Raw genomic sequence first — 16,253 nt, 5'->3', positions numbered from 1 at the left:
TTGTTTTAATATTGCTTATTGCCTGTTTAGCTGCTAAAGAAAAAGAAAATACCTTGTGGCTATCAGAATATAGTTTATTCTTTTTTTTTTTTGAGACGGAGTTTCGTTCTTGTTGCCCAGGCTGGCATGAATGGCACGATATTGGCTCACCGCAACCTCTGCCTCCCGTGTTCAAGCTATTCTCCTGCCTCAGCCTCCCAAGCAGCTGGGATTACGGGCATGCACCACCATACCTGGCTAATTTTGTATTTTTAGTAGAGATGGGTTTTCTCCATGTTGGTCAGGCTGGTGTCAAACTCCCGACCTCAGGTGATCCACCCGCCTCGGCCTCCCAAAGTGCTGGGATTGCAGGCGTGAGCCACTGCACCCGGCCAGAATATAGTTTATTCTTTAAGTGTATGGTGTGTACACTTGCCAGGTCCTGTTTATCATTTGGTATCTTATTGCCATGGAGTCTATTCTGTCAGTCTTCTGATCTCTGTTTTAAGATTAATGCTGCTCAGTTGTGTGTAAACTACAAAAGGAAGGAAGTAGAACCAGGTGTGTCTGACCTCCCATCCCATCACGGCTGAGAACTGAAGTTTTTAAGGTTTTTCTGGGGTCCCCTTGGCCACGAGGGGGTTTGTTCAGTTGGTGGGGGGCTTAGGATTTTAGTTTTAGTTTACAGGGTTAAATGACAGTCTATCACTGAGCCTCAGCCTTCCCTACAGCCTCCTGTGTTACAGTTTTAGCACACCAGGCTGCTTAAGCTAGAGCATGGGGAAAGGGGAAAGGAAAGAAAAAGAAGGAATATCCCGGGGCGCAGCTGGGGGCCCTGCTGACTGCTGGCTGTGGGCCCTCTGCAGCCTGGCCTCTGGGTGCTCCTGCCCCTTTCCCTTGGTCGCTGAGTGGCCTCCTTGCCCTTGGTCTGTCAAATGCCTTCTACAGAGAAGGCACAAGAAGTTTGCATCCTGAGGCAGCCGCTGGTCTCCAGATGGAGCCATATTCCCCTATACCTGGGGCCAGACCTCCAATAATGAACCCTGCTCAAACCTATCTATGAAAAAATGCTTTCGTCTTGGATTTGCATTTTTCACCTTATTCGACAATCTGGGGTGGGCTTACTCATGTTCATTTACAGACTGGGTCCTGAGTCTTTGTGACCCACACCTCGGGGCAGAGGCCATGTGAGTCCCTTTCAGCAGCTGCAGGTTAGTGGGGAAATTGCACAAGGCAACTAGCCAGGATGGTACCCACGGGCAGGGCGATCCAGAATCCCACAGGCAGATTTCCTGCAGGCCCCTGGGCAGGTGGCACAGATCTGAGTCCCTAGCAAAGAAAGAGGCCCTTCCTGCGGCTGGTGGTGGGATGAGGCTGGGGAGGCATCTGTACCAGCCTGGGGCGGCGTGTGCGCCAGCCTGGGGCCTTCAAATCAGACCTCAGTGCCCAGGCAATGGGAAGAAGAGGGGAGTTTTCTGATAGCCGTGTGGAGGGGAGGGGATGCTGCCAGGGGGTTGCCAGGTGGGATGGGGCTATGGGAATAGAGAGGAGAGCACAGTTCCTGAGGGACAGAGGGATCCAGCCTCAGGGCGGGAGGGGCGGGGGTTGGGGAACACTGCAGCAGGGCATGGAGACCTCTCAGGTTCTGGTGAGCAAAGTAGGTTGCCCAGGGGGCGCCTTCACAGGGACAGGCCTAAGGGGAAACCAGGGAGAGATGAGGGCTTAGCCTGGAACATCTTGATTCCATACTCATAACTCAACCCCTCTGTGCCTCGATTTCTGTATTTGTGAAAAAAAAGCCCCCACTCTCCAGTTTCCCCATGAACAATGCTGAAAGGACAGACAAGTTAGTGGTGTCCCCAACACTCACGAGGTCTCACCCCACCATGTACCAAGGACAGGAATGCAAGATGTTAAACATTTAAGTCTAATTGAGCCTCCCTTATTTTACCTAACCTTGAAAGAAACTCCTTTTAAAAACATGAAGGCAGGCTGGGCGCAGTGGCTCAAGCCTGTAATCCCAGCACTTTGGGAGGCCAAGACGGATGGATCACGAGGTCAGGAGTTCAAGATTAACCTGGCCAAGATGGTGAAACCCTGTCTCTACTAAAAATGCAAAAAATTAGCCGGGCATGGTGGTGGGCGCCTGTAATCCCAGCTACGCAGGAAGCTGAGGCAGAGAATTGGTTGAACCCAGGAGGTAGAGGTTGCAGTGAGCCGCGATCATGCCACTGCACTCCAGCCTGGGCAACAGAGCAAAATTCTGTCTCAAAAACAAACAAACAAACAAAAAACATGAAGGCCAGGGTGGGCTGGGTGGAGAGTCCTCCTGAAAGAGTGTTCCTGAGAGAGTTGGAAGGGGCCAAACCCCCCTGCTGGTTTAGGGATGCCAGCCCAGCCCCGCCTGCCCTGCTGTGTGGCTCCAGGCCCCGCGTTCCTGCTGTCTCCATGTGAGTGGCAGGTTCATGTCTGACCCAGGCAACCCCACGTTCCCCTGAGGGCTGGGTGATTTCGGGAACAAGAAGTGTGCTGCTGAAGCATCCTTAACCTTTCCCCAATGCCCTTCCTGTATCATGTTGGCTAATTCTTCACAGCACAGAGCCTGGCTCACTGGCTTGGCGTGTGTTCCCCTACATCACCCACAACATCGGATCCCTGTTCTTCCTCAGGGTGGGGTACAGGAGACTCCGGGTCCCAAAGATCCTGCGTGGTGCCTCGCCCTGAGGACAGGCCAGTGTGTGACCGACTGCACTCTGTCAGGCATCCCACAAGGGAGGAGACAAACTCATTCCCATCAGTGACAGAAGCACCGGAGCAAGTGCTGGAAACTTCCTATTGCAGACACCAGGACCTGTGCCTTCCCCACACAAGCCTGGCCCTGTGCACACCCCAGAACCTGAGGGGCTGGGCCTGGGGTCTGCACTGTTCCCGGCACTCAGGAGACTGGACAGCCCGCTCGGGACACCCCTGGAGCTGTGGGTGGTGTGGCCAGGACTCACCAGGCCTTCTGTTGTCTGTGTTCTGATGTGCTGACATCTGGACCTTTCTGACCCTGGAGGGACTGCCCCTCCCAGGGTAGCCAATTCCTAGAGAGAGTAAAGGCCCAGGCTTGCCCTGCAAACTTGCCTTTCCAATGCCCACCAACCCCCACAGAGCCCACACCCACTCCCCTTCTATGGGGCCCTCACACTCCAGGCCATATGCCCCTGCCCTCCTCACCCCAGGGCGGGTACCAGACAGTCAGGGACAGCCCCTGCGCCCCAGAACCCAGTGAAATCATTCACACCAACCAATCCTCAGCCCGCTTACCCTGCCTTGCCCGTTCCTTCCTGCGGAAACCGTATTACCGTCTCAGGCCCACAGTTTCCCCTCGGACCCTCTGCCTCCTGACTGACCCTGGGCTTCCCTGTGGCCCCACGGTGTGGTGTGATGTGGGGCCACAAACTGAGGATGACAAACCATCTTGTCAACGGCAGTGGTCTCCTGATCCTTCCTACACCTGAGTGGTAACAAAGCCTCCACTGAACACAGCCCTGGCCTCGTCTCCGTGAAGCCGGCTCACAGTGGTCCAGGCACCCGGCTTCCCTTCACCTGCCCAGCCTGTCTCCTCATGGTACCCGTGTCAGCCAGCAGCGTCCCCATGCAGGCGCCAGCAAGCCTGACCCGCAAAACGCTCCCATGACCTGGTCACTTGGCAGCTTGCCCATGCTGTGCCCCCATACCCACAGTTTCTCTTAGCCTGAGGCCATCTGCTGCCTCTCCATCTCCCCGAGATCCCAGCACCGAGCCAAGAGCCCCACAAATGCGAATGAGAACGCAAACAAACTCCCTCAACGCAGCCCCACCGTGTTGTGGGAACTGTCTGCTCTGGTCTCCACACTGCACTGCGGGCCTCACAGGTCCTGCCCCACCATGTCCTGAAGAGCACAGAGCACCCAGCCTGTGCCACACCCCATGGATGACCCCGGCCAGGTACCATGCTCTCTGTGCCTCAGTTTCCCATTGAGGAAAACAGTTTCCCCACTCACCCTGTCTCCTCCCAGGAGTTTTATAAAGTCGGCAGTGAGCACTGCGCAAAGGGCAGCTTTGGCAGCACCACTGGTAGGACTGACCATCATACCTTCCCAGGGTCGGGAGGTGCCCACTGCGCAGTTGTGGAAACTGAGGCTCAGGACTGAGGTCACTGCTCAAGGTGTCAGGTAGGCTTGGCCTGACCTGCATGGATTCTTCCCACAGGATTTTCTCGGGCAGACTGCATCCCAGGACCTCCCCTTGCACACGGCACAAGCCTATGTGCCGCACTCCTGGAAACAAGGTGTGGGGTGACGCCCACTAAAAATCTCAAAACCCTCCCGAGGAAAGGCCTGCAGCCTGCAGCGGGGACACAGGAGGGGAAGCCTACCTGGGCCAGGCCGGCGTCCTCATCAGCCTTCTGGGGGATGTTCTCAGGGTCAGGTTCCTCACCCACGTCGCTGTCGGCCTCCTCCAGGGGGGTGACCTTCGGGACTTGGCTGTCCAGGGTCATCTCTGGGTGTGCCCCCGGCACAGTGGGGCTTGGGCCAGCCTCCAAGCCCTCCTCGCAGGGGAAGTTCTCTCCAGCCACACTGGAGGATGGACTGTCGATCCCGCTGTCCCGGTTGGGGATCTTTAAGCTGCCACTGTGCTCTCCTGTGGGGCCCGTGTCTAGAGAGCCGTCCCCTGCTGCAGCTGGGCTGCCGGGATCCCCACAGTGGGCCCTGGGCCCGATAGGGAGCGCTTGGAGCTTCCCCAGGGAGGAACTGCCAGGTCCACTATCTGGCACCCCCAGGGCAGCAATGGGACCTGGAGGGGTTGGGGACCCCCTGCCTGACTCCATCCTTAAAGCTGAGGTCACTGGGCTCAGGTGGAGGCTGGCCAGGGGCTTCCTGTAGGGGAGAAACAAGACAGAGTCAGTGCTAGCCAGGCATGGACCCGACCCCTCAGGTGCACACCCCAAATGCAGCCCCCAGGCAGTACCCTCTACCCCCCACCCAAAGCCTTGAGCAGGTGGGCTGGGGGCTGTGTGTGAAGTGTGAATACCCTGGTCAGCTTCAGTTGGGTCTTGTACAGACAGGCTTTTAGAGAACAGAAAGTAGAAAAGGTTTTCTTTTAAAATTAAGTTTCTTCTGCATAAAAAAAAAAGTAACCCTGTGGTGTGAAGCTATCTGCTGTTCAATAAATTCAAATAGATGCTCAAGGTAGTGACCATAACCAATAGGAACACAGTGGCTTCTGTTTATAGCGCATCCGTGGTGTTTTTCAATCCTCTGATACTCCCAGGATGTGAGGCCAGTGTCCTCCTCCTCCCCCTCCCCACCACTGCCTGCTGGACAGGTCAGAAAACAGCCCCCAGGGGCCCAGGGGCCCAGCTGTCTCTACTATCTCCCTCAGGGGAGGGCTGGGGCAGGAGGTGGGTCTCACCAGAGATGTGGACCAAGGTCTTTGCCCCAAAACTCCTCCTCCCTCCTGTGCACTGGAGCCACCTCCCACTGGCCCACCACACCTCTCATGGACCAAATTCAAGTGTCAATTCTAAGTGCACAGAGAATTCACCGGGCACCTGTGAGGAGAAGCAAAGGTGAGATGGGCCTAGAGGGAGACTGTCATCCCTCAAAATCATCCTCTTGAACCCAAGACGCAGCTGCCGAGGAGCCTAGGGGCCGCAAGTGGCAGTCACTTATCCCCATACCTGATGCCACCAGCCTCTCCGAGGAGGGTGCTGAGGGTTGGCAGACACAGGCGCCTGGCTCCACACTGGGGTCTGGGATTGGCCGGCACAGGCGCCTGGCTCCGCGCTGGGGTCTGGGATTGGCCGGCAGGGCTCGCACACGGTAGAAGGTTTCCTTGAAAATCTTTTCCTTGCCCAGCAGGTTCAAAGTAGAGCCATTTAGGAAGTACTGAAAAGACATTAGAAGAGAAAGAAAACCACCTTCTCCAACTGGCATTTGGAGCAGCCAGAGGCCCCGGCTCTAGGGGGGTGTGGAGGAGGGAAGCTCTATGCCACTGCCCAGCATAGTGGATCCCAGGATTGGGGCATGGCAGTCTCCACAGCCATATCCTCAGCCCCCAGGCTGGCACACAACGCCTCCAAAAGGGTGGGGCCTGCACCAGCAGCCATTCACTGTGGGGTGGGCAGTGTCTTGCTCGGCTGGAAACTCTGGGGTCAGGGCTGAGCTTGTCCCTGGCCATGCAGCATCCTGCGGCCCAGGGGAAGGGTCACCTTGAAGGTGCAGGCACTGTCCAGTGTGAGGCGAGCCGGTGGGCATTGCCAGGCCCCTCCCCAGCCCACACCTCGCACCCTCCCCCAGGCACACACAGAGAGGCTCCCTCAAACACTCACACCGATGGGCTGGTTCACACTCACACACACACGCACACTCACACTCACACTTAGATATTCCTCTGCCAGCAGCTTTACGTGCTCCTGCCTCACTTGCAAAGCAGAATAAAGAAGAGGCAGTGAAGAAACAGGCTTCACACGGTGACAGGCACACCGTGAGCGAGTCCTGACTGCCTTGAGCAGGCGGGTGTGCCTCTGGGCAGGGCGTGATGCAGGCCTGGGCTCTGGCAGCGTCCCAGTGGCTGTGGATGCCAACCAGCTCCACGGTGGAGCAGCCCCACCCCGCACAGGCTCCTGAGTGCGCTCGCTCTCTTGGGGCAAAACCACTTTTGAGTGGACGTTTCTTTAAATGACTCCAGAATCACTCAGGTGGGCATTTATGATTGGCTACCGCCGCATTCCTAACGAATTCAATGGGGAGGCAATATTAAGATTTCTAAACAGAAAATACATGTTTTGCCGCATTCTTCTCATAGCACAAGAGATAAACTCAGGTTTCCAGAGGTCAAACGTGGCACAGCAATAAAAATACAACGGATGGAATGTGAGCTGCGCTCAGCCTCAGTGTGTTCAAAGGTAGCTGTCTGGCAAGACAGAGCCTGGTTCAACCCCATCTCAGGGGAATTAGGGTTCTGGTCAGGATGGAGTAATAGAAACCAGATTTACTCTCACCTGGAACAACAACAACAAAAATGGACAAAACCTACGAAAGAGGTTTGCAAGGCTCTACACAAAGCAGTAAAACACCGTGGTCCCTGAGAGATGGGAATGAATGAGGTGAGCCCTCCTATTGTCCCAGTTCACTGCCCAGAGACCATTTCTGGACCATGGATCAGGGAAGGGGAGCCCTATGGGGCCCAGCGGACTCTCTGAGTTGAGAAGACAAAACTGGGAGACCCAGAAGACTAAGGTGGCCAGAGTCCACAGCATGGAGCCCTGAAGAGGAGACAACTGCACACAGAGAGAGAACCCAGAGATCTCAGAGGGACCCCTCGAGGACCGTTCGGCATGTGTGCAGTGGGGAGAGCACATGAGGCCAGAGAAACAACTGCCTGCAAGGACCACAGGGAGCTTTCACAGGGCAGGAACACGCCTGTGCCCACCAGCCAGCCCGAAAAGCCCCACAGTTCACGGGGCATTGCGTTGAATACTCAGAGGGTCTTGCTTCAGGAATGATGGATAATTAGCCCTGCAGTGATCACTGCTCTGGTCCCATCTAGCAAATATTAACAAACCTTAACAGGAAGTCCACATGTTTACACAACTGTATCCCTGAACAAAGCTAAAAATACAGAACTACAAAAATATCTAGTGCACGGCAAGGTAAAATTCCCATAGTCTGGCATCTAATCAAAAATCACCAGGCATAGACCGGGCACAGTGACTCACACCTGTAATCCCAGAACTTTGGGAGGCCAAGGCAGATGGATCACTTGAGGGCGGGAGTTCGAGACCAGCCTGGCCAACATGGAGAAACCCCATCTCTACTAAAAATACAAAAATCAGCCAGGTGTGGTGGTGCTCAGGAGGCTGAGGCAGGAGAATTGCTTGAACCCAGGAGGCGGATGTTGCAGTGAGCTGAGATTGTGCAACTGCACTCCAGCCTGGGTGACAGAGCACGACTCTGTCTCAAAAAAAAAAAAAAAAAATTACCAGGCATAAAAGGGACTATACATAATGAAGAGAAAAAATTCAATACAAACACATAACTAATACAGATGTTAGAATCAGCAAAAAGGGGCATTCAAAACTGCTATCATGTCTCTGTCCTACTATGTTCTAAAATCCAGTAGAGACATGGAGGATGGAAGAAGGCCCACATTAAACTTCCAGAGATGAAAACTACAAAGTGTGAGACCAAAAACACACCGGAAGGAATTCACAACCAATTCAACATTGTGGAAGAAAAACTAGTGAATTTGAAGAGACAAGAATAGAAACTACCCAAAATGGAACACACACACACAGAGAAAACTGAGCAACAGTGAAACGTGGGAAAACTTCAGGTAGTGTAATACATGTGTAATTGGAGTCTCAAAAAGGGGTGGACAGAAAAAATATTTGAGGAAATAATGACCAGTTTTCTCGATTTGATGGAAACTATAAATCTACACATCTAAGAAGCTCAGTATAAAGTAAGCACAGAGAATCCTTGTAGTTAAAACTTTTCCCACATAGAGAACTTTAGGCACAGAGATCTTCACTGGTGAATTCTACAAACATTTCAGGAAAATAATGATGCTAATTCGAAACCTACATCTAATGATCTTTCAGACCATTTTTTTTTTTTATTTTTGAGATGCAGTCTCACTCTGTCGCCCAGGCCAGAATTCAGTGGCACAGTCTATGTTCACTGCAACCTCTGCCTCCTGGGCTGGGTTCAAGTGATTCTCCCACCTCAGCCTCCTGAGTAGCTGGGACTACAGGCACCCACCACCACGCTTGGCTAATTTTTGTATTTTTTTTTAGTAGAGATGGGTTTTCACCATGTTGGCCAGGCTGGTGTCGAACTCCTGACCTCTAGTGATCCTCCCACCTCAGCCTCCCAAAGTGCTGGGATTACAGGCATGAGCCACCACGTCCAGCCAGATCTTTCAGACCAGTTTTAAAAAGGGAGTAGAACGCAGATGAATCTAGAAATAATTATGCTGAACAAAAGGAGCCAAAGAAGACCTACCTTGTTTTCTCATTACTATGGAATTCTAGGAAGTGCAAAGTAGCCTATGGTGCTAGGAAGCAGGTCATTGGGTGCCTGGAAGGAAGGGGAGGGGCTATGGGGTTGGCGTGGGGGAGGGGGTGAGTGGGGAGCGGGGTGGAGGTGGCTGGGGGGGTGAGGGGGCTGGTGGGGTGGAGGGTGCTTACAAAGGAGCACAAGAGCTTTGAGGGATGTTGCACACATACTCATTACCTTGATTGTGGTGATAATTTCACAAGCATACCCCATGTCAAAGTTTATCCAACTGTACACTTTAAACATATGCAGCAATGGTACGCCAAGTATACCTCACAGGGCTGATCAAGAAAATGTCACCCTAGCCAGGTATGGTCGGGGGCTCCTGTAATCCCAGCTACTTGAAAGGCTGAGGCAGGAGAATCGCTTGAACACGGGAGGTGGAGGTTGCAATGAACAGAGCTCTCGCCACTGCACTCCAGCCTGGGGGACAGAGCCAGACTCCATCTCAAAAAAGAAAAAAAAAGAAAAAAAAGGAAAAGAAAAATCCCACCCTTATCGCCTTTGAACTGTACAAACTTGGTGAATTTCAGACATTCCTGAGCATCATTTTCCTTACCACAGAAAGGAGGATGGATCATGAGGAGAGGTGAGGAGGTGTGTGGTTGCAGCCTGGGAGGTTCAAGCAGCCCAGGCCCCCGGACATCCTGTCCAGAGGAGAGAGGTGCACTGTGCTTATCAGAGGCCCTTAAATCACTCCCATCTTGGAAGGGCTTTTGTCCAAGAGCAGATGAACCAAAACAAATGAAGGACACTCACCTCCAGCTTTGCGTTTGCAACTCTGCATTGCCAACATCTGTGTTATGAATCCTGTGGGTACCCCCCAATTCACACACTGAAGTCCTAGCCCCCAGTACCTCAAAATGAAAACATGTTTGGAGACAGGGTCTTTACAAAGGTAATCAAATTAAAAGTGAGGCTTCTAGGGTGCCCTTGGTGGGGGCAACCTGGGTTGAGGAGCCCCTATTTGTCACTTCACTTCCTTCTATTCTGTTGCAGGGACTTTTTTTTTTTTTTTTTTTTTTGAGACAGAGTCTTGTTCTGTCGCCCAGGCTGGAGTGCGGTGGTGCGATCTCGGCTCACTGCAAGCTCCGCCTCCCGGGTTCATGCCATTCTCCTGTCTCAACCTCCTGAGTAGCTGGGACTACAGGCGCCCACCACCATGCCTGGCTAATTTTTTTTTTTTTTTTTTTTGTATTTTTAGTAGAGACAGAGTTTCACTGTGTTAGCCAGGATAGTCTCGATCTCCTGACCTCGTGATCCACCCGTCTTGGCCTCCCAAAGTGCTGGGATTACAGGCGTGAGCCACTGTACCTGGCCCAGTTGCAGGGACTTTTTACAGAGTACGTGTTGTTTTAAAATAAAAGAGGTAATGAGAACAGACAGACAAAGCTGGATAAAGGGGCAGGAGAGGGAGGAGCCACTCTGGGAAGTGTAGCTGGGCAGGGCCCCTCTGCGGCCAAAGGCTTTACCAGCAGCAACCCTCCTGGGCTGGTGTGGCCACTGCCTGGCCTTCAAGGCACAGGTGCACACATGCATATACAAGCGTACATGTGCACATACATACACATGTGTGCACATGTATGCTGAAAAATAAAAAGACCTTTATCTGAGGAATGCCAGCCCCTTTATATAATCAGGCGTCGAGAGGCGCTGGAATGCAACACAGTCACTTGTCACTCCCCACTGAGCAAAATGGGTCCCTCCTGAAACCACTTGCTATGCAGGCTCTAGACTAACAGATGCCAAGTAACCCTAAAATGCCCCATTCCCTGTAGTTCAACAGTGACTGGCCAATCACTAACCAGTGTTATTTCTGTGAACCAATGAGAGTTCCTGATGAACGACGGTCACCACCCCCTCTCCTGATTCATCCTTTCTTTAAACACTTGAGCCTCTCTTTTGTTCTCCAGACACTCCCTGAGGCAACTTGGAAGTGTCTCCCTGGCTGCAGTCCTCAACCTTGTGCTTGAATAAACTCTCTTTAGACTATATTCTGATTCTCTTGATTATTTTAGGTTGACAATGTATACACACATATAATACAGGTACACCTATGCACATCCATGTGCAGGGTCAGTGCTGAGCCCTTTCTCACATTTGCAGGGGACATTTCTGTCCTTCATATGAGGAAGCCGAGGCTCAGACAGGCTGGCCCTGGCACACAGGTGCCGCAAGCCCCTGCATTTGGGTCACTCTGATCCACCCAGGGCTATGCCTACGTTTCCACAGGGGCACTGAGGGAGCCGAGGTCAGTTCTCTGTACCCCACCACCTCAGCTCTCCCTTTAGGAAGCCCTGAGCCGCCTGAGGTGAGCAAGGCTGGAGCTGCTGACCCAGGTGAGCCGTGCCCACGGTGGACTCAGCCAGGAAACAGGTCCCAGACACTCGGGGCTGCCACCACCTAGCACGAGGAAATCCACAAACCTGAAGAAATTAAGAATGCCCCAGAATCCAGGGCATCCTAGAACTGTTCATGTGTCTCCATCACAGCAGCCAGTGAGCAGGGGGGTGAAGTGCTCTGGCCCCGCCCCGTGTCCCTCCACAGTGCAGCGGCCCCCCTAGATGGGCAGGGCTGGTCCCACAGATGGGCCACCAGTCTGCCTACCACCCAGCTCTACCTGCCACCAGATGTCCCTTCCTGGGGGCCGTGAGGGAGTCCCCTCCCCTCTGAAAGAAACCCACCATGGCACCTGTCCACTGGGCCGCCTGGCACCTGCAGGCAGGGACCTCCCCTGTCCTGTCACTGGAGTGGCCCAGTGGCCCCCGGCACACAGAAGGCTCCATAACAACGGCATGTTATGTGGGGGGAGCAACAAACGCGTTAGTGGTGGTTTTTAAACTGCCATATATTCTTGGACGCCCCTTCAATATAAAAGCGGACTCTGACATCCCTCCCCTAAATACAGAACCCCTAAGAGACTGGCTGTAACTAGAGAGGGCAGCACACGGGAGGCCAGGTCAGGAGGGAAGACAGCTCCAGGCTCTTGCCCTTGGAAACCAGCGCCTCACTGTGAGGGAGCCCTGGCCACGTAGAGAGGCATGCGGAGGCATCCCTGCCAACAGCAAGCGGCAGCCAGGCCTGAAGCCTTTGGGGGAAGCCTTTGCAATGGGTCCCAGCCCTGTGGGTGAGAGCTGCCTGCTGCACCCAGGTGCCCCAGAATCACAAGGGATGATGACAAGATCTCCCTTGTGCGTTACCCTGCAATAGAGAATCCAGGCAATACTGTAAGTACCTCCAGGTGATACAATAAACCATGTGTACTGCCCATGTCTGCTGGTCCCCATATGGCTTCTCCCTGGCTTAACTTCGGTGCCTTCAGGTCCCAAACCCACTGAGGCCACCCACAGTGAGCAAGGCCCAGGGCACCCTGGCCATGCCCAAGTGTAATGGCTGATGGCAATCAATTAAAGCCACCAGGCTGGGTGCAGTGGCCACACCTGCAATCCCAGCACTTTGGGAGGCCGAGGCACTTTGGGAGACCTCCACCTGAGGTCAGGAGTTCGAGACCAGACTGACCAATATGGTGACATCCCATCTCTACTAAAAACACAAAAATTAGCTGGGCGTGATGGCTTGCACCTGTAGTCCCAGCTACTCTGGAGGCTGAGACAGGAGAATTGCTTGTGCTCATGAGGCAGAGGTTGTAGGGAGGAGATCGCACCACTGCACTCCAGCCTGGGCCACAGAGCAAGATTCCGTGTCAAAATAAATAAACAAATAAATAAAGCCACCTTGTGACCCAGAGGTGCCTGGAAGCACAGAGTAATTACCTTGGGGTCTCAGCCTGGAAAATGCCCTGTCTGCTGTGGGCATGCATAGAGCGGGGGTGGGGGTTCTCCATTATCTCTGCTGAGAACTCAGTGAGGTGCCACATGCTCCTGAATTGGGGTGGGGGTCAGAGGGGCCTCAGAGAGGGCGGGAGGCGAGGGCAAGCTGAGCAGGGAGAAGAGGAGGCAGATCAATGAAGCACCTGCCCGTTTGCAGGCGCGCCATGAGCAGACACTCACAAATACGGCTCACGCCACCACCTTTGCAAGTTACCTCTACCGTTGAAGACTGTGTGACTCTTCACGACCCATAGCCCTGGCACGACGCTGTGACTGTGGAGTGGGGGGACAGGCTGGACAGCCTGGGATCGGGGGCTGGTGGGCGGGGGGTGTCTACCTCTCCCAAGGGTGTGGCAGCTTTTCTCAGGGCAGCCACATTTACTCCAACACCAGTGTCCAATGTGAGTCCATCAAGTCAAGAATGTTTCTCCCAAAAGGTTTGAAAGCAGGGTCTTAAACAGGTACTTGTACACCCACATACACAGCAGCATTCCCTACAATAGACAAAGGGTGAAAGCCACTCAAGTGTCCATTCACAGATACCTGGATAAAGAAAAGGTGGCCTCTCCACAGAACAGAATCATGTTCAGCCTTAAACAGAAGGAGGCCGAGCGCAGTGGCTCCCGCCTGTAACCCCAGCACCTTGGGAGGCCGAGGCGGGCAGATCACAAGGTCAAGAGATCAAGACCAGCCTGGTCAACATGGTGAAACCCCGTCTCTACTAAAAATACAAAAATTAGCCAGGCATGGTGGCGGCGCCTGTAGTCCCAGTTACTCGGGAGGCTGAGGCAGGAGAATAGCTTGAACCCGGGAGGCAGAGGTAGCAGTGGGCCAAGATCGCACCACTGCACTCCAGCCTAGCGACAGAGACTCTGTGTCATAAATAAATTAATAAACCAGAAGGAAATTCTGACCCATGCCACAACAGGGGAGAACCCTGAGGACATTATGCTAAGTGAAATAAGCCAGTCACAAAGGGACAAATCCTGTGTGATTCCACCTACGTGAGGTCCTTGAGGAGTCAAATGCACAGAGACAGAAACCAGAATGGCGGCTGCCAGGGCCAGGAGAGGGAATGGAGAGGGTTTAACAGGGGCAGAGTTTCAGATTGGGAAGGTGAAGACACTCTGGAGATGGACAGCGGTGATGGTTGCACAGCAACGTGAATGTGCTGAGGGCACTGTACTGATCACTTAAAAACAATGAAGGAGGCCAGCGCGGCGGCTGACGCCTGTAATCCCAAAACTTTGAGAGGCCGAGGCTGGTGGATCACCTGAGGTCAGGAGTTCGAGACCAGCCTGATCAACCTGGTAAAACCCTGTCTCTACTAAAAATACAAAAATATTAGCTTGGTGGCAGGCACCTGTAATCCCAGCTACTTGGGAAGCTGAGGCAGGAGAATTGCTTGAACCCCGGAGGTGGAGCCTGCACCAAGCTGAGATCGCACCACTGCACTCCAGCCTGGGAGACAGAGTGAGACTCCATCTCAAAAAAAAAAAAAAAAGAAGATGAAAGTGCTATGCTTTAGGTTATGTGTATTTTAGTGCCATTTTAAAAAAGAAAACTTTTTTTAAAGGTATGGATTTCAGAAGATTTTCATGAGAAGTTTTTTGAATTCACACCAAAATGACAAGGTGCGAAGGGCAAGGCCGTGTACCAGGCCAGCCTCCTTTTCAACCTCCCTGCCCAGCTGGGGGCGTCCAGGGGGAGGTGGGATCGTTAGTGTCCCTTTCTGAGGCTGTGGAGCTCAGCCCCTGTTCACGCACTCTTGCCTTCCTTCCTTGGTCCACATGCACAGCCACCGCTGCTCCTCAGAAGACTGGCACCCTGGGCAGAGGCCCCACACAGACTCCCAGGTGGGATGGGCCCCGGGCAGGACCCACGGGTGCAGCCTCCAGGCCTGAGTCTGTGGTGCCCCCACCTGGGGGGCGGGGCTGGGGGACAGCACACCTTGTGGCACAGAGTGGGGGGCCCCATCCTGGAGGGCTGGGATTATTGTTAGGAGTTCAATACTCGCTTTCGGGCAAATGCAGCAACCATTTGCCTGTGGGCTACTTTCCTGAGACCAGGGACACTCACTGGCAGGCGGCAAGCTCAGAAGGAGGGAGTGGGGAAGCTCACGTGTTGGTCTTACGTGTGGGGACAGAGGCACCACCGGTGCAAGTTCGTGTCACCAGGCATCAGGCAGCTTATCCCCAGGCCCAGACATGGTGGCCCCCATTTCACACAGGGCCTGCCCTGCACTGTCCTTGCAGCCAGCCAGATCCAGCCGTGGCAGTCTCATGTCCCTGTCTCCCTCCTCAGACAATGGGCCCCTTGTCACCTACCAGGACCCACAATATCTGCAGAAAAGAGAAGGCAGCACACGGGGAGAAATGTAAGGGATGAATGAAGGTCCTCGTGTCCTGCTTCCTTCCTGACTGGCTCAGTCCCCACAGCTGATGGTCGTCCCGCCCAGGGCCAGGCAGGCACCACAGTGCCCGGCGCTGCTCTTCCTCTTGTCCTTGTTCATTGTTTTCAGCACATGCTCGCCTCCGAGCCGCCTTGTTCCACAAGCCCAGTCTCATCCTTGTCTAGCTTTCACACCTGCCCAGCACTGCCCTTACTGAGAGGCCTCAGTTTCCTTATCTGTAAACAGGGCTCCTGATAGACCCATCGGGGCAGGTGGGGAGGATGCATTGGGAGCTCCCAGCACATGCACCAGTGACTCTCCGGTCACTCTTTCAGTCCAAGGACTAACCTGGGAGTCCTCAAGGGGCGCAGACCTGTGCCGGCCAGGAAGGTCAGGCCCGTCCTTGTACCGCGGTGAGGCTTCTCAGGAAAAGGTCATTTCAGCTCTAACCTCTGCACAACACAGCTGCAGGCCTCTGTGCAGGGCACTCAGCCTGGTGTAGCTCTGAGGGGTCTTGCACATGGCGGAGTGCTGGTTTCTGTGTAGACGCAGACCTCAGCCCCCTGAGGAGTGGAGCCGGGCCTCCTCCGGCCTCCTGTAACAGCCCAGCTGGGGACAAACCACTTCCTCCGTTTCACACCCAGCCGGCCAGCCCCACCCGCCTCTGGGGCCGCGGAGCAAGTTGTGAAGATTTGTACTGGGGCTCAGTCAGACACTTTGCAGGCTGGGGGGCCCAGGGCAAGTCAGCTCTGTGCCTCAGTTTCCTCCCTGCAAGAATGGCTGACCAGCATCTGCCCTGGGCATTGGCAAGCACTGATCTGAATGGCAGCGGCGCCTGCTGAGCGTGTCCAGTCCTGAACTACACAGAGCCTGGCACGACTCGGTCCCCACTTTACAGATGAGTGTGGCCATGAGTGTGAACATGCCCCTGCCCCTTGGGCCCCCTCTGCACAGTGGGCACAA

The 16,253-nt window shown here is 54.1% G+C and overlaps 1 protein-coding gene across 1 annotated transcript in view; it reads right to left on the bottom strand.

The window, feature by feature from the left end:
• Window positions 1-6,678, bottom strand: part of FGD3 (FYVE, RhoGEF and PH domain containing 3) — a 57,224-nt gene extending 50,546 nt beyond the window's left edge. Inside the window, exons 1-4 of the mRNA XM_011927464.1 lie at window positions 6,386-6,678; window positions 5,782-5,894; window positions 5,687-5,740; window positions 4,382-4,883 (exon numbers count right to left, since the gene is read on the bottom strand). Of these exons, the coding sequence (XP_011782854.1) occupies window positions 4,382-4,834 (453 nt within the window). The 5' untranslated portion in view covers window positions 4,835-4,883; window positions 5,687-5,740; window positions 5,782-5,894; window positions 6,386-6,678. The remainder of the gene's footprint in view (window positions 1-4,381; window positions 4,884-5,686; window positions 5,741-5,781; window positions 5,895-6,385) is intronic.
• Window positions 6,679-16,253: the final 9,575 nt, after the last annotated feature.

This window comes from Colobus angolensis, unplaced genomic scaffold (genome assembly GCF_000951035.1).
Source record: "Colobus angolensis palliatus isolate OR3802 unplaced genomic scaffold, Cang.pa_1.0 Scaffold72, whole genome shotgun sequence".
NCBI classification, from domain to species: Eukaryota; Metazoa; Chordata; class Mammalia; order Primates; family Cercopithecidae; genus Colobus; species Colobus angolensis.
Note: the sequence above shows the minus strand (reverse complement) of the source record. Positions and strands in the feature narration are given on the sequence as shown.